The sequence below is a fragment of the Blennius ocellaris genome, assembly GCF_963422515.1.
Source record: "Blennius ocellaris genome assembly, chromosome: 14".
Taxonomy (NCBI): domain Eukaryota; kingdom Metazoa; phylum Chordata; class Actinopteri; order Blenniiformes; family Blenniidae; genus Blennius; species Blennius ocellaris.
In genome coordinates this window covers 13,345,271-13,369,226 of record NC_137663.1, presented here as the reverse complement: position 1 = coordinate 13,369,226, position 23,956 = coordinate 13,345,271, and the positions used below count along the sequence as shown (strand labels likewise).

Below are 23,956 nucleotides of genomic sequence, written 5' to 3'. Positions count from 1 at the left end.
TGGGGTGTTTCAGGTCGTCTGCTCCAGTGTAGCGTAGCTTGGCAGAGAAGGGCTCAGCGCCAACAGTCCCCATTTTACGTGGTTGACACATACCTTTTCATGACAGAGAATAGGAAGAAAAATAAAATCCTCAACAGACGGACAGGGAGACAAATATGAGGGGAAACAAGACAGAGCAACTGGCAGTACTCGTGTCTCCCACTAATTACTTCTGTAATCACATATAAGAGGCAGCAAGCACAAGCAGTTATTTTTACATATATGTATGATAAAACCGTTTTCTCTTAACCTGTGCTGAACCACTCTTGTGTGAAGGAGTGGTTTCCACATTTCCAAGAATATCTTGCGACCACCCTGAGAGAGAAAATCTGAACTTGTTGCATTCCGAGTGTGTAGGTGGAATGAGGGCTGCATAAGTGATAGCATAGCAACAGCAAAGGAACGATTTAGTATTTGAGTTTGAGAAAGGAGTTAAGGCTCTGATCCATTTCTATAACCCATACAGTAGTTTGCAACAGCATTGGATTACATTATAGTTGGCCTGGTGTTACGATGCTGCATTAGACTGATCTTACGAAACAAAATAGACAGACATATTCAGAATTAATAATCCAACGTATTGATCATGACTACTGCAATATTTACAGTACATACTCTTCTGCCTCGAGCACTCATGCTTATAAAGTAATGTATTATCATTACCCAATGAAGTATCATGTCAAGTGCAGTTCTGTTGCTTTTCTGTTATGAAACATCTTTGCATCGTCAAATTTTTATTCGCAGTTCAGCATATGAATACATCATCACTATTGTTATTGCTAATTTAATTCAGATGTCTTGAAAAGCCGAAAGCAATAAAAACAAAGAAAAGGGACCCAAATGCGACATTGTCAATAATGAAACGTTGTCATTGTTTTTCATGTGGGTGTAATACATAATGCATTCTGTTCGTTCAACGATTCCTGAACATTCAGGACACTTGGTAGAACAAAGCTCTTTTTTAGTCTCAGCATTGGGCCGTATTCTATCTAGTAATGCTGGATACTGTAAAAATATCAAGGTGGATGCCTTCCGGCATTGAGTCCTCACCTTCCTCCTGGCTGACTGTGACAATGGGGCTGCTGAGCTCTAAGCCCTCATCCCCATTTGAATTAACAGCCCTTGCGGCACACTGGACCCTGGAGCCTGCTTGGAAGTAGACGGAGTCCAACGTGATCATCTTGGAAGATGTAAAGAACGTGTCAAAGTCCGCCTCCCTCATGGGACTGGTGACGCCATCGGGGCCAGCCGGGGCACTGATGAGCCAGCGGTAGCGGGTCAAGGTGTTGTTGATGCTCTCGCTGACACAGATAGAGCCCGTCTTGTCGTAGTCCGGGTATTTTGTGTTGCAGGCCTGGAGGATGGATAAGGAATTCAGTGGGAGTGAGTAGGCAGACAGGGACAGCAGAGAGATGGGAAAGACACAGTGGATGCCGGAGGACAGGCGGAGATAGAGGTAGAAAATACAAACAACTGGGTGCCAAGAAAGTCCAGATGTTTCAGTATGGTTGTGTTTTCATATTTGGCTTCTTAAAAATGGCTTTTTTCCCCCCGATTACAGAAATAGAGATACTGAATGGAGGCCTAGGATTTCAAATATGCCTTTGGATTTCCTTTTAAAATTACTGACACGGAGCCTCCTACGGCAGCACTCAACATTTCAATTTTGACAAGATTACTTCATTTCTACCCCCCAGGGAACCTCCGGCGCTGCTGACCACAACGCAGGGAAATAAACACACGGTCACTCTGGCTCTCCTGCACACAAACGGCCACATACAGGAGTCACCTGAGGAGCAAATGACTTAACACGTGACGAGAATCCATTTAAGTGCCTCCATGAGCCTGTTTTCAAGAGTGGAAGTGATTCTCCCGCGTATGAGAGCATGTGGAGTGAGGCCCGTGAAACTGTTGTACATTGTAAAATGTATCTTTTAAGGACAGAGTCAATTTCTTGGAGGACAATTCACCTTTGGATGAAGAAGAGTAAGTGCCGTGGTTGAGAATGATGTTTAGTTTTCCGTTGGGCAGGATCGGCGCTAATTCAGGCTTTGATTGACAATTCCTTGTCTAAAATGTTTTAACAGCTAAAATAGCTAAAATGGCAAAAAGAAAAACAATCTCGATCTGAAAGATCAAAACTGCTGTAAAAGGTCAGCATATTACAACTGAAATGGCTAAAACTGGTACAAACTACAAATATGCTACAAATTGCTAAAACATAATCATTCTAAAACTGCAGAAAAGGGGAAAATAGATAAAACATTGCTAAAATGTTTAAAATAACATCTGGAACAAAAAAATCAACAAGAAACTACTAAAACAGCTAGAATGTCTATATTTAGTTTAAGAGGAAACAGTCAAATTATCTAAAAGAGTCAAACCAGGTAAAATAGTTGCAAATCTAATACAAAACTGCTAAAAAGAGTAAATAACTAAAATGGACACAAAAAGTCCAAAAGCTACGAATCTAAATACATTTGTCACATTATAAACTGTAGTCATAAAAGTTTATGAATGTCGCCATCGATACACTTTTTGTATGTACTGCAAAACCATAAAAAATACTTTTTGGTTCCAAATGAATTTCATTCAGTGGAAAGTGGCAAAAACGTCAGTTTCGATCATAAAGGTTCCAGGTTCTTCAAATACCACACTATAAGAGATGGTGACGCATTAAGCGACCACAGACATCAAACATCCACGTTGTTGCTCGGAAAAGCAAGAGAACATTTAAGATTAATGGCTCCAAAATAACTAAATGGACTTAGCTGATCGATAAAACAAGATTTGAGTCAAGGGTTGAGCTATTCAGTTGATTTAAAAGCATCTGCTGACATAAACTTCACGAGAAGACTTCACCTGTTTAAATATTGTACAATTTGAATATCTTACAAAAACATTTGGAAAGTAATTTCATGTGATCTAAAAAAAAAAAAAAAAAAAAGCAGCGCGCACAAACATAAAAGCATCATGATCAAGATGAAGTACGGAGGAGGGAGCGATTTGATTTGGACTGCTGTGCTGCCCCCAGGCTTTCTCACCATCTGGAGGGGAGTGAATTCCCAAATGTATCAAGATATCCTACAGGATAATATCAGGGTGGCCGCATGCCAGTGAAAGCTCTGTAGGAGTCGGCTGATGCAGCACAGCAGTGACCCCAAACGTGGAAGTGAATTTACAAGAGAACACTCACAAAAAAATCCTCAGCTTGGAGAGGCCCGGATAGAGCCAAGACCTAAATCCAGAGATGTTGTGGAATGAGCTCAGAGAGGCACACTCCAGCAGACACATCCTGAGAGTATGACTGAGCTGATGCTTTTCTTTCAGAAAGAATTGCGCCAAAATTTCCTGTATTTGCAGATCTTTTCACCAGCTATTGGAAGGACTTAGTGAAGATTGTGACTGCAGAAGAAAAAAGTTTGATCTATTATTAGATTTGTTTCAAGTTGGTTCTCCAGGTGCATGCATGGCTTTTACTCTGATTTCTGCCCAATTTCCATTACTGGTGACTATGTATTTCCTGTAAGTGTGAATATGAGTGTGTACTTGGATTGTGACTTTATTGATCAAGTAACTTCATGTCATTTCCATGCAGTTTCGAGGGATTTAGATACTTTTTCAGTATTTCTCAGACCACTTGTCCATAATTGTCATTTGGGTTTCACTCACTGTGACACAGACGACTGGGTAGCCGGCTGGCGGGTGGAGGTTTTCTGCTGTCATGGTGACGTCGTCATAATGGAGCAGCGACACCACATGAGGCAAGGAGGGAAAGGTGACGTCAGCCATGCTGTTCGTCTCCTCAATGTACACGATCACTTTAGTCACCTGTTATCCGAGAGAAGACATTTAGCTCTAATGAGGACTCCTCACATGCAGATGTTTGTGAATCAAGGCTGTAATAATTGCAGGATGTATTGGTCATGCCAGCTTAATCGTAGCCTCCCTTTAAATGTTCTTCTTTTTTTTTTTCATTCCTCACAGCCTCTCTATGCATCTTCTCTTCTGCTCCTTGTTTTCATTCTCAGATAATCTATTATTTATTGCAAAATGTTTTCATTTCTCGCTTGTCTGCAGCAACAGCAAAGTGCCACTGTTGTCTGACCAGGACATCCTTGAAAAACAGATCCCTGCTCTCGGTGGGACTGACCTGGATAAATACAGGTCACGTCAAAGTTCTTCAACTTTTCACTTTTCCATCAAATGGAAATCTGTTTGGATTTTGCGTGATTGTTTGGCGATGGCCGTGCATGAAGACGCTTTCTGACCTGAGTTTCGGCGACCATGTTATCGTCGGGCTTCAGGTGGAGAGTGAATGCTTCCCTCATTTCTCGGACTCCATCGAACAGGACCTCCACCTCCACCACATGTTGTTTATCCCCCTGTTTGAACTCAATGTCTGCACACACACGCATGCACGCACGCACGCACGCACGCACACACACACACACACACACACACACACACACACACACACACACACACACACACACACACCAGGGAGGCAGTCATAATTGCATCCTCGTAACCGTAGTTAAAGCAAACAGACTGTTAATGGTGCAACATTTTAATCGCTGTTCAGTTAATCTTGACAATGTTTTTCACAAGAGTAAAAAATAGAATTGATGAAATAAGATTTTCACCAAAAATAAAAGAGGCAGACAGTTTAATCCAATTAATATTTTATTGCTTTGTAGGAATGTATCACTTAACTCAAAAGCCCCGCGGTTTCTATTTGAATAATGCCAAAGGTGGTCCATCTCCTTGCAAGGCAAGTGATAGAGCTGTGCATTGGAAATGTACTGCAGTTAAAGAAAAATAGTGCAAAATAAAAAATTCACTGGTATATGATTCAAAACCGCTGGGAAATTTGAGCAGTGGGGAGACAAGTATCATTTGAATAGACTGAGAATGTAGTCATATACATTTTTCAAGCTTTGATTAAAATAAGAAAGGTTCACCGCAATAAAAGCTCAATGGATCGAAGGAAGGATTTCTCCTTGCTGACAAAGCATGAAGTATACTGAAAATCTAATACAAATTACATGACCCTCCACTGGATTATTGCAAAAGTTACCTTTTCCCATTTGGGATGAAATGAGAAATTAATGACCCTTAGCCAAATAAACCCCTACGCCCACTTTCATTACATCCACCCAGCATCTATAGAGAGGGTTATTTCACACTTGTCAAAACTTATTTCATTACCTAATGCAAATGCCTAATAGAAATAAATAGAAAGAGTATTTGAGAACAAGAGCAAAGAGAGTGTATTGTATAAAGTCTATAGTACTTGCTTATCCACGATTCAAAGGACAGTGAGGCAGTGTAAGCTTTACCTTGAGACACGGGATAGTAGTCCTCTCCTGACACAGCGGACCCGTCTTTTGTGTGAACGCGAACGACTGACACTTTTGAAGTGTCACCCACCCGAGCCACAGGGATCCTCACCGTTGCCACACTGCCAGCTTCTTTGGGTTCACTAACACTGAACTTGGTTTCCAAAAACCGAATGATGGGCCCTAAGGAGAGGGAAATACAATAAACTGCAAATACAATAGTGACTTATTGACATAGATCCTTTAATCATAGGAAGGAAGTGTTGGTGACATTTGTAGAAATTAATTCTGCTGTGTCACTATAACTTTATTGAACGAATGATCCACTTTTCATTTCAGCAACTTTTCTCACTGTCTCTACCCCCCCCCCCCCCCCCCCCCCCCCCACCGTCCTCATTTTGCTTACTGTCAGCCGTGTCCTTGATTTTCACCAGAGTCTCGTTCAGAGCTCCTACTGATGCACCAAACTGCGAGTTGCTCCTCGGGTTCCCTAAAACCAGCCGAAGCTCTTCTCCTTCCTCGTACAGTGTGTCATCAACCAGTGACAGGATACATGGCTTCTCCGCCTCACCTGCAGCACACAGCATGACGGTTGACAGGACATGTCAAAGAATTTGTAGAGAAAGACAGAACAGAAGAATTCCTACAGTAAGTTTTACAGCACACAACATATGTGACTATTCTTTCTATTTGGCAGGTTCCCCCATTGTCCCACAATGCAAAAGCAGTAGGTATCGAGAGCACAGCTATTAATCAAACAAACTATGAGGAAAGGTTTATTTAATTGGAAAAGGTGGCAGCTATCATGGCACAGGATCTAATTAAAAAGAGAGAGAGAGAGAAATGTGTGATGTGTAATTACTCAAGTACCTGGAAGGAAACTGATGATAGATGTATCTGTGTTGGGACGCTCATCAAAGTCGGAGGCGACCTGTGCGGAGCCCTGACGGGTGTAACAGCGAACAGAAGATTGGTGTCTGATGTCGCCGCTGCGGTAAACCATCACAGTGATCTGACCATCGCCCTCTTCTCCGGAGTACACCAGCTCGCGGAACTGGACCTTTGGCACTGTTAGTCAAAAGAAATAGAATGTCTCCCACACTGATATTCAAAGCAGATCAAATAGCACAGCTGTCATAGGACACCCTTTCTCTCAGTGAACACTGCTAATGAGTATAGTGTGAAATTATGAACGAATACATCACAAAAATAAAAATGACAAATTAATTGTTAGCTTGCATTTTGTGAAGCATTCAAAGTGAAGCTTAAATAACATGTTGTGACAAGCTAGAAAAACATTTCTCAGGCATAAAAGTAGTTTTTAAGAATTTAATGTGGTTTTTAAGTACTCGAGAAGCCACTCAATTCATTAAGATCAATAAAGGTAATTATTTAAAACTTAATGGAAAAAAGATGCTATCCAAATGGAGATGTTGTAAATTAACATGGCGGTATTATAAATGGTAGCTCTGTGAACTGCATTTGGTTGCATAAAAGACAATAGTACAGGTGAGGCTGACAGGAATATCACATGGCAATAATTTGATAAATTAAAATTTGCATCCAGTCAAAGATTAGCAGAGTTGGAGAATGTGCATAAACACTCATTATTGTGCAAATGTGCTGAGTAAATATGGATATATTTTAAAGAAGAACCAAACAAAAGGTTCTGGTAGCATCAGATAATTGGATTATAACTAAGATTATCAAACTGAATTGGATTCATGATCAGAGTGTCATGTACAAAAGTGTAAAACAAATTCTCAAAGAAAATTCAAATGACTTACAGTCCGATACAGAGTCATTGATGAAGACTGTGGCCTTTCCAGGTTCTCCCAGGATGCCATTTGTTGGCATCCGCAAGACCAGCTCAAAGCTCTCCATCCCCTCCAGCTCCGGTTGTCCCAAGTCATCCAGAATAGTGACTCTGAACGTCTGCATGCTTACGCCTGGGGCAAAGTCCAAGTTATGACTGATGCCCACATAGTCAATACCAGCTGGAGGAAGGACAGAGTGCAGGGTGACGGATTAATAAAAGTGATGTGACACTGAGAAGCAATGCAGCTACTGGGTCAGGCACATTTTTTGAGTGACTGTGAGCTCACCTTCTGCAGAGACGGGCTCTGCCTTTCGAGAGCGAACCGTGACAGTCCCAGTCTTCGACAGATCGGCTCCTGTCCTCCAAACTCGGATCTCCACATAACCGTCACTCTCATCCACATGATACTCCACTTCTCCGAAGTAAAACACTGGAGCTGTGAATTAAATAAAGTAAAATAAAACATAGATTATGAACTGTAATGGCATGGTATCCCTGCTGTTTCATTTTCTGATCTATGCCGATGAATATAATAACTATTGCAGGTACCTTGCAGTTCATTTTTTAAAATTTCCCAACATAGCAAACTCAATTAGAGCTTTTCAGATCAATGCAAATTTGCCCTTTTCTTTATTCTGTTTGGATCTCAAGTGGCTTGAAAAACATCTCAGTGGAGATTGACGCTTGTGGCTCATTAATTCTGTTTAATGGCTTTCAACAATGTGACCCTCCTTAGAGGCACCATTTGTATTTACCACTTAGTTACTTTACTTTTTGTTTACTGTTAGCTTACTAATCTGTCCTCCACCTCTGGTAGCCTGGACCTGTCAGCAGCCACCCAAAGCCTGGCATGATGCATTTGTAAAGCCGGTAGCCGGACACAAAGGTCAAAAAGCGACAGCCCATTAGTCGGAAGTTAAACTTCAGGGAAGCGTAACCTTTCAACCTTTCCTGGCCTCTCATCCGGCCTCCTTGTTAATTGTCACCGCTTCCTCTGTCAAAAGAATGAAGTACTTTCAACAAATGAGGATGCCGTTTGCACTGAAAACATTGCCTGTGTGTATGTTTGTGTCTTTTTCACTGACTGTTGAGTGGAACGATGTGGAGACAGAGAGAAAGCGGCCCCCCAGACTGCTCAAAGGCTTGTTTGAACTGGCATTGTTTCCTGAGGCAGCAAAGTGGAGGCAGTCCAGTGTGTATTTGACAGCTTCGTCTCTCGCAAGCCCCCCCACCCCCCTCTGTCGAGCCCCGAATAAAAACCTGACAGAATAAAAATTCTTCTGTCTCTGTTAAGAATGCCACTCGTTCTCACTTGGCTTGTATTTCCTGGCACATAATCCAAAAATAGCATGCATACAACCTTTTTTGTGTCATGATCAAACTCTTAACAGTCCAGAGATGCCCCCCCCCCCCCCCCCTCCCCCTAAATCTGACTTTATTAATATATGAACTTTCATTATTTATTTTTATGCTTTAACTGGGCCAGGTAACAAAAGCAGCACACATAGTGTATGTGAGAAAGGGATCAAGAAAAATTACTGCAGTTACATTCTGGCTCTCTACTTGACAGGATAAATGACAGCTCAGGGCAACAATATCCAGCAAGTCTCACACATCAAGGCCTCCCTCTCTATCTCAAGAGTTGTTTCCTCAATGCATCTGTCTTTCTCGTTTACCTTTTCCTCCTACGTTCCCAGCTTCAACTAACAGATGTGGCACTGGTTCGTAATGCAAATAAATTTTTTTTTAGATTTGCACAGTGGCACAGTAGATAAAAAATGATTGTGTGGGTGGGAGAAGACAATGTGGGTGAAAATGTCAGACCAAAATCCACTCGGGGTGGGGGGTGGGGCTCTTGTGAGTTTTCTGCTAACCTTTATGTAACCACATGCTCAAAATAACAATGTGAACATGTCACATATCTGCAAACACTGGCTCATCTTTCCAGCTTTACACCTCTGGTCACAATTAAATGTACATGGATTCATTCACACATGCCTTGACTGTGTGCAACTTAACACCACAAGAGGGAGTTGAGTGATGACTGATGAATGAGAAGGACATCCTCTCTTCCCGATGGAGCCCCGCTTGAGTTTTAGCACCCTGAAATGTGCGTGAAAGCTTGTGGAAGGTGTAAAGCCAAATTGTGATAATTACTACTGTGTGGGCGTCTAGTCGTTTGTGTGTCACTGCACCTTTAAATACAGTTTATAGAGCGTTCCCAGCTGTCCACTGAAAAACTTCCCCATGCTTTCGGAAGGAGGTAGGGTGAAAAGATCTTAAAGAATTTGCCTGTAAATATTAATTTGGGACCCGAGGGGGATTTCCTTTATGCGACGGTGTAAACATTACATCAGTGTTTAGGATTAAAATGAATTAAATTGCGGATGGGATATCCTAAAATGCTGTTTAGACGCATGTTTAATTTGAGAGACTCTCTTTACTTTTCAACATGGAATGTTTTTTTAATACTTTAGGCTTTCAAAAATTTAGTTTGGAAAGTAAGGTAAGGTACACTGTGGGTAAATCCATCACAGGACAAAGAGACAGAAAACCACATGTCAGAAAACCACAGTCAATTTCACCAATTAGCCTCACCTGCATGTTTTTGGCCAATAGGAGGAAGACAGAGCACACTGAGAAAACACTGCATGTGCCGGGAGAACATGCAAACTCATCAAGTTCAAAACTGAAACGGGACGACAACGACACCACCATACGACCCCGACAGCAACATAAAGAGAGAAAAAAATACACAAAAAAAGGGAGAGAAAGGAGCTTGTCATGATTTACTGTCTACATGGGATTTGTGGAAGAAAATGTCATGCTTTTGTAGTAGAAAATTGTTAGAATAATTTAAAAGAAATGGGTTTAAATTTAAATCCCTCCTGTTCTAAGTGCACAGCAATCCACCTCCTCAAGTGGAAAATAACTGCACTTTTCCCCCCTTCAAGCGAGGTCATATAAACTAGCCGGCAAAAAACTGCTGCCTCGGTGTGACCAACGGTAAAGCTACCCCTCATACTGAAATCAAGGACTGAGTTTCCAAGAAATACTCTGAGCTAATCTAAAATTCTACAAACTCAGCTGTAGCCATATGCACCCAAGCGAAAAGTCTGAGTGTCCTCTCTCCTTGGCAGAGTACAAGGAGATGACAACACTCACTTTAAGTCAAAGTGTGTAGCCATGCAGAGCACAACACTCAGGGAGACAGGTACTGTAGAGTTTAATCTGATAAAGTACTAAATCGAGCAGACATCCCTGGGCCCTCCTTTTGTGGCTGAGAGAGAGAAAGTGTGCAAGAAAGAGAGAGAGAGAGAGAAAGAGAGAGACAGAAAGAGAGGAGCGTGTGGAGGTAGTGGAGAAATAGATGGAATGAGAGCACCGGACTGAACTTTCCTTTGACCTGGGGGAAAGGAAAATGCAGCGAGTGAAGGGCAGTCACACCTCACATTTCTGCAAGTGGTTTTCTCTCCACCTACCTTTGATGCAGAATTTAGGGTCTGATATCGACTTGATGTTGTCACAAAAGCACACATTCAGATGCTGGGAACTACACACACAAATAAAAACACATGCCGTTGCACCTCTTGTCTAGTTTTTTTTTTCCCTTGGCGATTTAAGGCTAAAGAGAAGGAGGCTGCCGCTTGTCTGCCGGGGTGCAGGTATTAGAGCAATAGACCGTCAGATGGTGCATTATCCTGCGGGAGGCTAGAAATGACACATCGTCTCGGGAGTTGGGCTTTCACAAACATATTTCCATTCCTTTGAACTCCAAGACTCCGAGAACCAAGTCTGAAGTCTTCTGACAATTTACAAACAATGAGACATCGTGTCATGTTTCTTGTTAACTAGCCCACAGATGCCCCCACACACACATACACGCATTAAATTTGACACAATTATTTGTATCCATAAATGAGCCCTCTATTGTGAACTGCCATTGTTTTATTTGTCCCGATCTGCGAGTCTGCTATGTCAGTATTGTAATCATCACAAAAAGACTCACTGGTATCATGATGAAATGAAACTTCCAGCAACATCGCAGAAGACTGGAGATTCTACTGATAGGGAAAAGAAATCTGTGAAATAATGCTCACTTTTGCAAAGCTTTAATCTTTATCTGGCAATGTGTGCCTTCAAACTTGAGCAAAACCAAGATCCTTTACAGTTGGCTTTAATCTTACATGATGCAGTATTGTCTGCATGAAGTGCTTTTATTATTTTCACCTTTGTGAGAATTCTGTATAGTCAAACTGTCAGAAAGTTAACTCAAACAAATGTCTTTGTTCATACTTTTATAGTTGTTTTATGACTAAAAATATAACCATTTGTTTGGGATTCTATTCTCAGAAGATGATGAACAATACCTTCCACTTCTACAACCCTAAAGTGAAAAATGCCATTTTTATTGTTTTTCTGCAGAGAAAAACAATCACTTGAACTCAGCTGGACGACGTGTCAGTCGGCTGAACTATCTCTCTTAGCTGTTGGTGCATTTTTCTGAGAACTCACCCAAAAATATAAGCTGCCATTGTACACCTCTCTTATATTGGCCTTTGTAGACAACACAAGACACAACAAGACTGCGTGAAAACTCTCCTTATAACCATGACCAAATAAATATCTATGTATTTCAGCGATATCCATCTGAAATTCAGCAGTGCTCCCCCGTCTCTAAAAAAACTGATTAAAAGGTATAATTTTTACTGGAATAATCCATAGTCTGACATTTAGCAAGAAACTACAAGCAGAGACATCAATATGTCCTTAAAGTACATCAATACTGAAGGGTGAGACTGGGGGAGGGGGGGGGGGGGGGTGTTTGTAGATTGGAATAGGTATTTCCCAACAGACCTGACAGTCTCCAGATAAATTTCCGACTCAGTTTTCTGCCTCTCAGAATATGTAATCTATTTGTCCATATGATGCGGTAACTGGATGAAAGCAGACAAGGGACATGTGTGATAATTTAGTCCCACCGGACTCCCGTGTGACTCTCGACTGTAATTAAAAACTGTCGGTAAAACAGCGAGACAGGAGCGTGCTCCATCTGCCTGCCGCCAGCGGAGGTCTGTGTCAGGGTGTTTCCAGATCTCTGCTGCATGCTTCAACACTCAGAAAGTTGGTAAACAAGCTTAATTAGGAGAAATTGTCTGATGCAAAGGCTCTGGAAACAATTCAGCGAACTACATTACAACTGCTGTCACTGTGAACTCAAACCCACACGGCCGGTTTAAATGTGCATGTAAATAAGCATATGTCTTCAACTTTAAAGCGAAGAAGAAATAAACTAGCCTGGCGACTGACACCAAAACCTTGACATACGTTCTCTAAATCTTTTGAAATTAGTTTTTATATTCATCGCATTTGACAACAATTCAAATTTAAAGTTTACTCCAAAAGATCACTAGAGTCATCACAATACGAGAGTAGGTAAAGACACGTATATCAGCCTTTTAATTGAATGACTTACCATCATCCATGTCTTCTAAGATATTGATCTTGGTAGTCGAGTAATGCTTTCCCAGCCGGCCCCCGACAGGCAGTGACAGGCTGACGTTGAAGCTCTCTTCTCCTTCGTACAGGGAGTCGTCGATGACCACCACGCGACACGGCTTCTCCCGCTCACCCTTGTCGAAGTGAAGGAGACTCCCATGCTCCTCTGGACGGGAGATGTAGTCCGAGTAAGAGAGCACAGTGGTGGGAACTGTCCCGCTGGCAGAACCTTCAGATGGGTTGGAAAAGTACATGGACAGATTCAGATAATTGACACCATTGACATGAATTACACCGCTTGTATATAGCCTCACAAACCTGTAATCAAGACTTTCAACAGTTCCCATTGATCGTTTACAGCATTATACCAAGAGAGATCGACTACCACACACTCACATTCACACTTCAAAACAATATTTTTAGAATGTTGCAGGAATGCAGCGTTGCACAGGGAGCACATGCAAACTGCACACATAAAGGTTGACCCAGGGTTATTCTCACTGTAACGTCAGTGTGCCAACCACTAAATCCATCCAATCTCTTCCTATAAAGGGTTGCATTTATGGTTATAAGTTTCACACCTTGGTGAAGTGGTTAACGCCACTGTCTCACAACAAGAATGCTCCTGGTTTGAAGCCGCTGGCTGACAGGATCTTTTATTCAGTGTTTGTGGTAAATTATGCAGGACATGCAATGTCTTTCACCCAATGTCAGATGGGATAAACTCTCCAACTCTCGTCTGGAGAAACACTTTAAATAAGACAGGTGGATACCAACTTTTTGACAAATTTATTGAAAAAAGTAACACAAAAAATGGTTGAGGGGAGAGCCCAATTTCAAATGTGAGGATGGACATTAAAGAGAACATGTATAGGATGGAAACATGTGAACTTTATCCTTTCCAAGATTTGTTTGTATATCACATTGGAAAATTGGTGTGATAAATATGAATATGATTTTTAATCATATGAAAATAAAAACATGTTCCTTCCTTGTGTGTCCATGCATTTTGCAGTCCCCCCCTTTATTTTTGATTTGCTTTGGTTTTGTTTTGATGATATTGTTCTCTCTCTTTTTTCAAAAAAGGAAATTAAACCCTGTTAAAATAATAAATGTATGTGCAATCTTGTGTTTGTCTCTGAATTCCAATAAAAAGTACATAAAAGAAAAAAGAAGAAAAAAAACCAATAAGTTAAAAAAAACAGTAATGGTCAAAAAATGATATATTCCATTTTTTTGTTGATTAATTCTAGTTAGTCTAAGTTAATTGAATTAAAAGGCAGTCAAACCAATCAGGTCTTTTATTTTTAGAAAACACACCTTTATAGGCCTATTGGCTGTTAAATAGTTGAGATGCTGGAGAAGAGCCAAGATGCTCCAGCTCTGCATGTTTTTTGTCATAACGTGCCAAAAACTCTTCACACATCAGCGGTGACAGAAAGTAATTGATGGGAGGTTCAGATTGACACAAAATAAGAAGCTGTGGTCGGGGGATGTTTGGGAATTTGAACAAACTGCTGCAGAAACAAACTTGATGAACCATTAAGTGTGATACTTCTGAGCTTATGGTGCTATATGCAACCTGTGAAAATGCAAATCTGTTTGAAAACAGTTTTCTTCCAGTAAGTTCACTGCTTTTGAACAGATTTTTACTGTTACTGTCAAAGCAGGCTAACACTCCACCTACACATTTATATATTAACATTGCATTTAAAAAGAAAAGAGAAAAAAAGGAATCTGAGAGCCAGATTTAAAGGTTTGTCTTCTAAAACTATACAAGAAAGTAGCCACTTGTGATGGTGTGTCTGCTTCAGGAGTGGCTTGACATCAGGAATGACCTATTTCCTGGGTTTATCTCAGGTAAATCCAGCCACAGTAAACTGGAGATGTGAGCGATCAGTGTGGTTGTGCACCTTTTTCTACCACTCCTTGGCCTTTCAGTCAACCGTCAACTTCACCCGAGTCTTTAATCTTTGATCCAGCACTCAATGAACCAGCAGTACTTTGCATGGGATTGTGGTGTTTATGCTTTCAGTCACAATCATCCAATTTATAATTGAGAAGAAACGCTTTCAAACGCATTTTCATTTGGCTCTACATTGTCTAAATGTTTCCATGATAGGTTATAGCCCATGATATTTTAGAAGCATCTGCATACAGCAAATGTAATATAACATAATATTTGGACCCCAAGGGATAGCATTCGTCAATAAGTGATTCTCGCAGTGTCTCCGACAAAGTTGGAGGCAGGCAGAGAACACTGAGGGTAAATGAGGTGAAAATGGTGAGTCCATACCCTGCTGTGTGTAGCAGATCACCATGAGCTCCTCACTGATGTCTCCACTGCGGTGCACCAGGATGAAAAGCTCTCCAACGTCTTCTTCCACTGACAGAATCTGTTCAGGGAAGAACACCGTCGACTCTGTTTGGAAGAGAGAAAAAGAAAAGAGCAAAAGGTGTCAAAAAGAAAGGGTAATAATTTGGATAACAATCTCTAAAAAAAAATCCACAGTACATTATGCCATCGAGGACTGATGCAGGTTTTTGTTCTGGCTCTGCATTAGTAAGCCGCAGCTACCATTTTTTTTAATCTATTGAAGTGGTGGTCCTGCGGTGTGCTTATTCATATTCAAAAATAACTCTCCATCACAGTTTTCAGCTTGACGCAACGAGAGGTGCTCTTCAAAGAGACCCCTCCGGAAGTTTTTCTCACCAACTCATGGGTCGTGGACAATTCCACATGCAGGCCTCTCAGTCTATTCAACCGAGGGAATCAGCTGGGAGTTTCTCACAATGACTCCTCTATACACACAAGGGTCAACTATCTCTCATTTTTTTCTCCTCCGTCACCCCTCCCCCCCCCCCCCCCCCCCCCCACACACACACACACTTTTCTCCATCTCTGACAGTAGCGTGTGATTGAGAGTGGGACTTGCAGCCAGTGAAAGCATCATCTATCAAAGTAAAGAACTTACTGCCATTATAGAAACAATAAATGTAGAAGCTATTTTCCACATACGCACTGGGACCAATAAAAACACTAACGGAGTGAACTAAGTTGCAGCATGTTCTTCTTGTTCTTGCATTGCTTTCTTTTACCACCACACTCTGAGAGAATATATGAGTGAATGATGGGAATTGAATAAAAACACTTCTGCAGCAAAAACTCCAATTAAAATGGTGATTGCAACCGTGAAAAATCAGTAGATCTATATAGATGTATGATTGTGGCGCCGAGCGTAAAAAGAGATCAACACCTGAGACAACTCCTGGGGATGAAGTCATCACCATAAGACAATCTCGCAAACAGCAGGGGGTCAAGCATCTCTCTTCTTTAACTATAACCCCCGATAAATCGTTCTGTCTACCCTCAATCATCATCCCTCTCCATCATTTTACGTTTCTATCACGGCCCACAATCTGCCACTCCCCAGGGGGGAGACGAGGACTCATAGCAGGAGATTGGGGTCCACTGCTTACCTAGTCTACTCATGCATGCACGCACGCACGCACACACACACACACACACATGCACACACACGCACACACACACACACACACAAACACGGCATTCTGATTATTTGATCCTCCCTCCGCACATACTGAATACTGCACCCTTCTCACAGTTCTCCTCACATTTCACCCCACCCTCACTGTAGCGCCTCCATTCCTTAAATTTAAGGCAAGCTTCACCTGAGCAGGTCAAGTTTACCTCCTGGTGTAAAATCACACAGTCAGTTTAAGTGTTAAAGTAGCAAATACATGCAGCTGATCCTGCTACTTCACACATCATTTCATGAAAATGCAACGGATGCTGGGAGATTTCTTTTCTTGCTATTGTCAAATAGTATTGTTGCGCTGCTGGTTATTCCCATAGTAGAGGGGGGGAAAAAAGCTCAACATCAAGCCAAAGTTCAAAGCAAGACCAACCTGCACTTTTGTTCTATATGCCATGCATTAGTCAAGAGATGAACCACCTGAGTCGAAACGCTCACAAATACAAAAAAATGTGTGTATGGTCACGCTTGACCTTGTGTTTCAAGACAAAAAGATTACCACAGGCGCAGAAACAGTTCATCATCATTTTGAAGGAATGACCTCGGCGCAAAATATGGGAGAGTAAAAGCGCTATTGATAAATGGCGTCCTTTTTAGTATAGGAAACAAGAAAGTAATCACCACCTGTGCCAAGCTGCTGTTGTTTGCGTGCGGGCAAACAGCAGGCTGCTACCTTCATCTTCACGCAGCACAGTGCATGGATAGTATATGAAAGAGAGTTATAAAGTTTTGGAGGAGAAAAAGCTCTGTGATCACACAGATAAACCACAGGCAAATGCACGACTACAGGATAAGCCCACTCCTTGGTATTAATCAAAGCAACAACGGGCTAATGGAGACAGTTGGGGGTGGTAAGTATGCATTCTTGAAACAGAAAGCAGCATAAACAAAATATAGAATAGCTCCAGGCAGTTGTAGGGACACGCAGAGATTGCTCGTGCCGCTAAAGCAAACTCCACTTGTTATACACTCCCTAATTTTGGAAGACTTTTGGTTAAAGCTTAGCAATCCTCTCAACCCCTCTCAAGCCGATATTAACCAAGCTGACGTGTCCTCCAGGGAGAGAATATCCCGGCTAACCAGAAGACCAGACAGAGCCAGTTTTCATCATTAGAGAGAGAAGCTGGAGTACAGCTAACGCCACAGGCATAGCTAAAGCTTCGCTGGCCCATTAAAGTACGAGTGGCATGTCTCTGTCACATTAGACAGTCCCCGGAGACGATGGAAAACAAACCAGCCCGTGCCCTCAACACACACCATAATTAACCCACTGGGGAGGATAGACTGAGGGGGGGGGGAGTGATCGAGAAAGAGGGAGAAGAGGAAGACAAATGAGAGAGAGAGAGAGAGGGGTGAGAGTGACTGTAATGAGTCACCACAATGATGATTGTAGTGTTTCCATTAAAAAAATAAATAAAAAATTGGGGGGCGGGGGATTCCACGATTACCTCCATGTTGTATTTGTGAAGGTAAGTGTGCACATTAAAAACTGAGTGCCCGATCAAGCCTTCATGGAGCAAAGAAGCCTGTTTGTCACACATTCCATATTCCATTAACACTTCAATTTGCTTAAAATACAATGAAGCAAATAAGCAGGGGAGTGAAAAATGCCAGATTAATAACTGCTTAAGGGAGGGAGTGAACATGCTTGTGTGGCACAACACATTTACCACAATGTTTTAGGAAGGAAACATGATCAGTGTTCCCGGTGATCATAAAAAAACACCCAACTTGTAAAAAGTGAGCCCGACCTATAGCAGATCTCTGCTGACTATCATGTCAAAACTTGTATTTCTTTTCTTTTTTGCATGTGGGCAAATCCTACATATCTACAGTAAACAATGTTTATATTGACAGTTTTTCATTCCGTGTGTGTCAAGCTTGCTAGACACCTTATGTAATGTGTTCTACAGTAAAATACTGTGTATTCTTCCATTGTGGTGTGAGGACAATGCGTAGAGCTCAAATCTAAATCAAACAAATGAAGGTGGAGTTTGACTTGCATTGATATTACTGTGATTGGAATATAGAGGAATGAGAAGTAAAGGGAGGTATTTTTAATGAATGAAGTATGAATGAGAGTTAATCCAATGCAGCTTTTGGGTGTTTGTTAATACTATAAATAATCACTGTGATACTATTTTGTTGGCAGTGGCAACTGACACGTATTACAGACATCTATTTACAGTCACACGACGCCAACACTTAAATCAATATGTGTATTCAGCAACATGTTGTTTTGAAGAAATTCAGATTATTCTCAATAAATATATAACCTTCAGGCTATTCCTTGAGAGTGAAAAGAGTTTTTCTTTTTGGTGTTTCAATTTATTTTGTCCTTAGACTTCTCATTGTAACAAAAAAAGCAAGTGTGCCACTTCAAGTGTTTTCGGTTTGCCTTATTTCACTGGTATCTACCAATAAATGTAGTTGTTGTTGTATTTTGGCTTTGGGAATAGATTTACCTATTCCATTATTTGTAGCAGCCTGTTTATCTGTTTCTACTGCCAGAAGATATAATAACGCATGCTGTAATAAAAAAATGTTTAAATAAAAAAATTATGTTATGACTAATTTCCAGCCTTTATCATCTGGTGATATGTTACTATGAAAACAACACTTTCATCATGCTATTTGTTTGAGTCAGTTTAATTTATTAAAAGCGAAATCTTTAACTATGAATATTACATTAACATCTAAGCGCTTTCTCAGGCTGTCAATAAAATGTGTTTAACACATGTCATATGTCAGCCCAGAAATTCTAAGAATTACTGATTTAAACTCCAGTCAATAACCACAACATTGTTTATTTATACCCTAAACTTTGACATGCAACACAAAACTCTGCTTGTTTCATCTGTTACCTTATCTGTAAACAGCGAATTTAGTTTTCATAAGACAGCTTAGTTCTTCAAAATATCATCATATCGATTGCTTCAGTTTCATATGCAAAGTAATTCTTTAATAAAGTGCAAATAAATTCAACAAATCGAAATCCAAGCTTTGCTTTTCTCATCCAAACAGATGCTACTGACGCCAGGACTTGCAGAACAGCTTGGTCTCCTTATGTACATTTTCTTAAATTCACAAAATGTAAAAATGGAACATATTTGTTATGAAACACATTGATGTAGAGCTGGTGATTACTACCTGTATGTGTCTTTGCAGTAATCGTTTTGCAGTTACTATGAAGTTTATTTGTTTATCGAGTTTATTTTTCAGAGACCATGTACAAAAACATTAATCTTGAAGAAAAGATGCTTCGCCGCAGATTACGATGTGGATGTGCACTGAATGCGGGTTATAATGTTTTGCTTGAGCAGCACTGACCATCACTGGGATCCAAGATCTCAACCGTCGTTGTGTCAGGGAACTCCATCACTCCCATCACCGGCTCCGAAAGCAGAATCTGGAAGGTCTCCATCTGTTCGTACTTCCCATCAGTCAGGATCCGGACACGCCACGTGGCTCTGGTCTGTCCAGGGTTGAACTGGACCTGCTTCTGCGACTTACCCTTGAAGTCCTCATCCTTCTTCGCACTACCATCCTGGGTGCCAATGCCTGAAAAATACAGACAGTAAAGGACATGAAGAAAGTGGAGAAGATGAGGAATGCCGATGAATTTGAGAAAGAGAAGGAAGTAGAGACAAAACAAAGAAAAATGTCCATGAAAGGGTGACGAGCACGAGAGGGAAACAGATGAAAAGCAGATTAGATATTCACACCCTTTAATGTTGTTCAGAGTGGTGAGAAAAAGAGTGTTGCATCTATTTTTCCTGAGCCTTAGGAATGTGTGAAATGAATTTGTGACTGAAGCATTTAAATAAGTATATTCTACCTTACCGAGAAGGATTAGCAGCAAAGTTATGTGAGTGTGTGTTATTGTGCGTCTCATCTTTTTCTACTTCAAATGTCTCCTTTTTCATTTTATAACAAGTATTTCAAGTGAAACTAACACTTCTTCTCACTGAGACAGCTTATTTGAAGGTTAAAGGAGCATAATGGTAACACTGTGTTTCACATTAAACACCAGTCAAGGAACACGGGTGGCATACGTCATCAAACAATCCTTCACATTTGGATATATGGTGTTCATTTCCTATTGTCTATATTCATTGAGTCTCATGAGAACAGGGCGAGCAGAGCCACGCCAAGCAGACACATGTGTCTGTACATAAAAAGGATTTGTTGTCTTTATTCAAACACTCAAGCGGCTGCACAAACAAGTGAAAAAAAAAAATTACCCCAAGAAGGAAACAAACACATGCAGATGAGTCTGGATACATTAGATCATATGCACAGTGCGATCTGAGAGGTTAGAATTGTATGCAAAATTTTCAGCTGAAAATAAACCAACATGCTAACAGTGTCACTCGTGTATGTTACTGCGCCTGTGAGGACCTTTGCTGGTTATATGCATTCCCAAACCCTAATACTGTGATAAATGATTGAAAAGCGTTCTGGAAGCGTTTTTTGTTTGCTACTCTGCTTTTTGCCAAAACATCCATCCAGCAAATGTGTCTCTCACAGCTCAGTGTTTTGGATGAATCCCCAAAATAAAATGGAGAGGAGTGAAGAGAAACCAATTTTTACCTTAATAGTCACCCTAGCAATGTTCCGCTGTCTCATTCTCAACCTGATCTGTAGCCACCAGCACATTAAATATAACACCCTCTGTTGCAGCAATTTTGTCAACAACCCAGCATGGCACACCAGGCCACTCGGCTTTCTCTTTTCCTCTGCTTTTTCGACACGGGAAAAGCCAAGGATGGAGCTATTACTTGGTGCAGCTGAACTAATGCAACATGAAAAATCTACTTCTCTGGGGGCATGTTGAAAGTCTTTTTGGGGAAAACTAAGACATGACTAATGGAAGTTCAGTCAGAATGACTCTCAGTTCGCTCGATCACCTCCTGTCAGGTCAAGCGGAGTCGTGTCTCTTCTGATGACTAAGTCGCTGGTGAGAGAAATATGGATGAATAACAATACTATTATGAAAATACATGCCTCGTTAATCCAGACTGGGCTTTCAGCAGCATGAGCAATAGTCATAGAGTAGAATGAAATTTACACTAATGCGAAGGTTTCAACCAAATTCCAACTTCTTGGTGGCTTTATTCAAATGGAATTAAATGTCCTTGTATGAAAACTAATATAATTTATGTTTTGTAATATTTTTGCTAAAAAAGGTCACATATCTTTGTCAGGACAGGCATTCATCAACAGTTTGGTTTGAAGAAAATAACAGATACAACATTTGGTTGAAATCTCAGAAATGCAACCACATCTAGTCATTCTAGTTAATCGACAATAATCAATTACTAAATTAGGAGAGCCAGAGCTTTTTTCACTGAGGCCATATGCAGTAAACTATACAATTATATATTGTGAAAATGAAATTGTCAAATTTTCTGCACCAGTTGTTCCACTTTGGATCACCAGCAGCAATACGTTTCTTTAGTTTGACTTGTTTTTGTTAAGAAGAGAAGTCAGAATTGTTGTTTTCTAAAAACAGTGCTCAGTGTCAGTACAACAATAGGATTGGAAACTTTAGGAAGTTTGTGATTATTTAGCACTTTGCATTCTTGTTAGCGTTGAATGAACTCTTGTTTCATGTTGATGCCCTCGAGGCTTCAAGCTCTGCAAAACTCAGTTGAAACTCTGTGTTCGTGTGTGGGACCTATTCTGTGATATTTTTCCAACTTTATAACAAAAATTAACATCAGGCTGCAGGTGGCCCGCAGGCAATAGCTTGCACACCTCTGTACTAAGTATTATTGTAGACAACAATGCCAGAATTACGTAGTGCATTGATAACGGCTGTGTGAGGCATTATAAAGGAGAGCAGAGTGTAACCGGATTCTACATGCTATTTAGCTCCCTGCAGCCAAGCAGCTGATAAGCTATCAAACTTTTCAAATTAAGTTGTCAAAGCAATTTCCCTCCATAAATGTTTGCTTGGTGACATCTCAGCAAAGTTAGGTGCAGGTAATGTTTTTTGTGTGTTTTTTTTTTAAAGTTTGGTGGAGATGAGAAGTCGTGCATTCATGGCACGAAAGCTAATATTGGTTGCTGTTCCCTTGTCCATAGTTGTGTTGTTGGACTGCTGTGTAAAGCAAAAAGCTGATAAAGGGGACTCCGATTAAATTGAGTCAGTGGGATCTATCTTTCTTGTTTGTGATTTATTTTTGCAGGACACGTTTATAGAGCGAAGCTTCAAAAGACAAAACACAGCCAATTAAATTTAATCTGACTTTAAGGTGTGCTTCAGGAGAAAAAGCTGATTTTTTTTTTTTTTTAAAGAAACTTCTCAGTGTGCTTCTGATTAAAGATCAATCATCAATTTTTCATTTATACTACCAGTTTTAAACAGAAGGAAGGATGCTTACACAATGGACAAGCCATCTCCATCTAACCATTGGGCCACCTTTTGATTAAGAATGGAATATTTGAGCTATATATTTGGAAAGCGGAGCTCCTATTGCTATACTTTGATAGAGTTTCACTCACCGCAACAAAGGTATTGATAGACTGCTGAGCTCACACCTAGCCGCTGCTCTGTCTGAAATGCAACACATGTAGTGTATCTGTTTACAGCACAGAACAGATGGCTGCACTTTTGATGAAGAGAACTGAGGAGGCAGGCAGCAGTGCTGTCTGATAAAACACTACTGATGTCATGACCGGACCGGTTGTCTTGTGCATTAGGAGAGAGATTTGCACGCTTTGCGTTCGGTCTTCTGGTGTTAAACTGATCCACTCACGTACTCGGATAAGAAAGGATTATTTCTTGTGAAATTTTTGTCCGAATCCAACTTCAATTCCATACGAGGAATTTAAACTTCATTCGTTACAAGGATAATGACTACGCAGAGAACAAATACTTGATGCCTGACAGGCATCATGTAATGAATGATTATAACTTTTAAGACAGGAAAGTGACTGAATGTGTTCCTAACTGAAACTTTCTACATTATCTTTCTGTCCAGATCAGTTGATCCACATCAGAAAAGTACACATACACCACAACGTGCCAGCAGAAAGGAGAAAGTGTTGATCTTAGAGCCTGGTGGTGCCACCTGTTGCAGCCACCCTGGAGGGAACAGACGCTCCTTTTCTGGGGCCACACCAGGGGTTCCTTCACAGCAGGAGGACAAATACCTTCCTGAAGGCTTCTGATCTCTATGGCACTGTTCCTCAGAGCAACAGTAAGAGCTCAAGATACCAAGAGTTGCACAAAAACATACACAAATTATTATAAAAAAAAATAAAAATACATATCATTTTTTAAAATTATAATTCTCTTGAAATCATTGTTTCAGTTTGTTTCAAACAGATATTGCATTAACCTGAGCATCACTCAACGTAAACGACTCAAACAATTATTAATTGCATGTTCAGAAGAACACAAAGGTGATTTGATATCGATGCTACAGAGGTGTGGATCTGAAGAAAAAGGTTTAGGGCGAGGATCAGCTCCTATTAGTTGCTTGGCAACCAAAATAAGGCTGGACTGTACAATCCCACAGTTGGTGATATAGCCTAATCTGGCAAAAGTCAACATCTTTAACAATTCTCAATTGACAAAACAAGGACAGACCGGATGAGGTCAGTCTATAAAATGAAAGAGTAGACTTAAAGAAGTGATTTCTGCAAGGAGCAAAAAAGAAGAATGGGGATTCAATTCCATCATGTTTCTC

At 40.7% G+C, this 23,956-nt stretch overlaps 1 protein-coding gene across 1 annotated transcript in view; it reads right to left on the bottom strand.

The window, feature by feature from the left end:
• frem2a (FRAS1 related extracellular matrix 2a) overlaps positions 1-23,956 on the bottom strand; it is a gene marked incomplete at its 3' end in the record, with an annotated part of 56,033 nt that overhangs the window by 6,668 nt on the left and 25,409 nt on the right. Inside the window, exons 4-15 of the mRNA XM_080508570.1 lie at positions 19,587-19,817; positions 14,996-15,121; positions 12,677-12,928; positions 7,487-7,636; positions 7,169-7,378; positions 6,252-6,449; positions 5,788-5,952; positions 5,382-5,564; positions 4,311-4,441; positions 3,712-3,870; positions 1,090-1,393; positions 1-93 (exon numbers count right to left, since the gene is read on the bottom strand). The exon at positions 1-93 is cut by the window's left edge and continues 39 nt beyond it. Of these exons, the coding sequence (XP_080364696.1) occupies positions 1-93; positions 1,090-1,393; positions 3,712-3,870; positions 4,311-4,441; positions 5,382-5,564; positions 5,788-5,952; positions 6,252-6,449; positions 7,169-7,378; positions 7,487-7,636; positions 12,677-12,928; positions 14,996-15,121; positions 19,587-19,817 (2,202 nt within the window). The remainder of the gene's footprint in view (positions 94-1,089; positions 1,394-3,711; positions 3,871-4,310; positions 4,442-5,381; positions 5,565-5,787; positions 5,953-6,251; positions 6,450-7,168; positions 7,379-7,486; positions 7,637-12,676; positions 12,929-14,995; positions 15,122-19,586; positions 19,818-23,956) is intronic.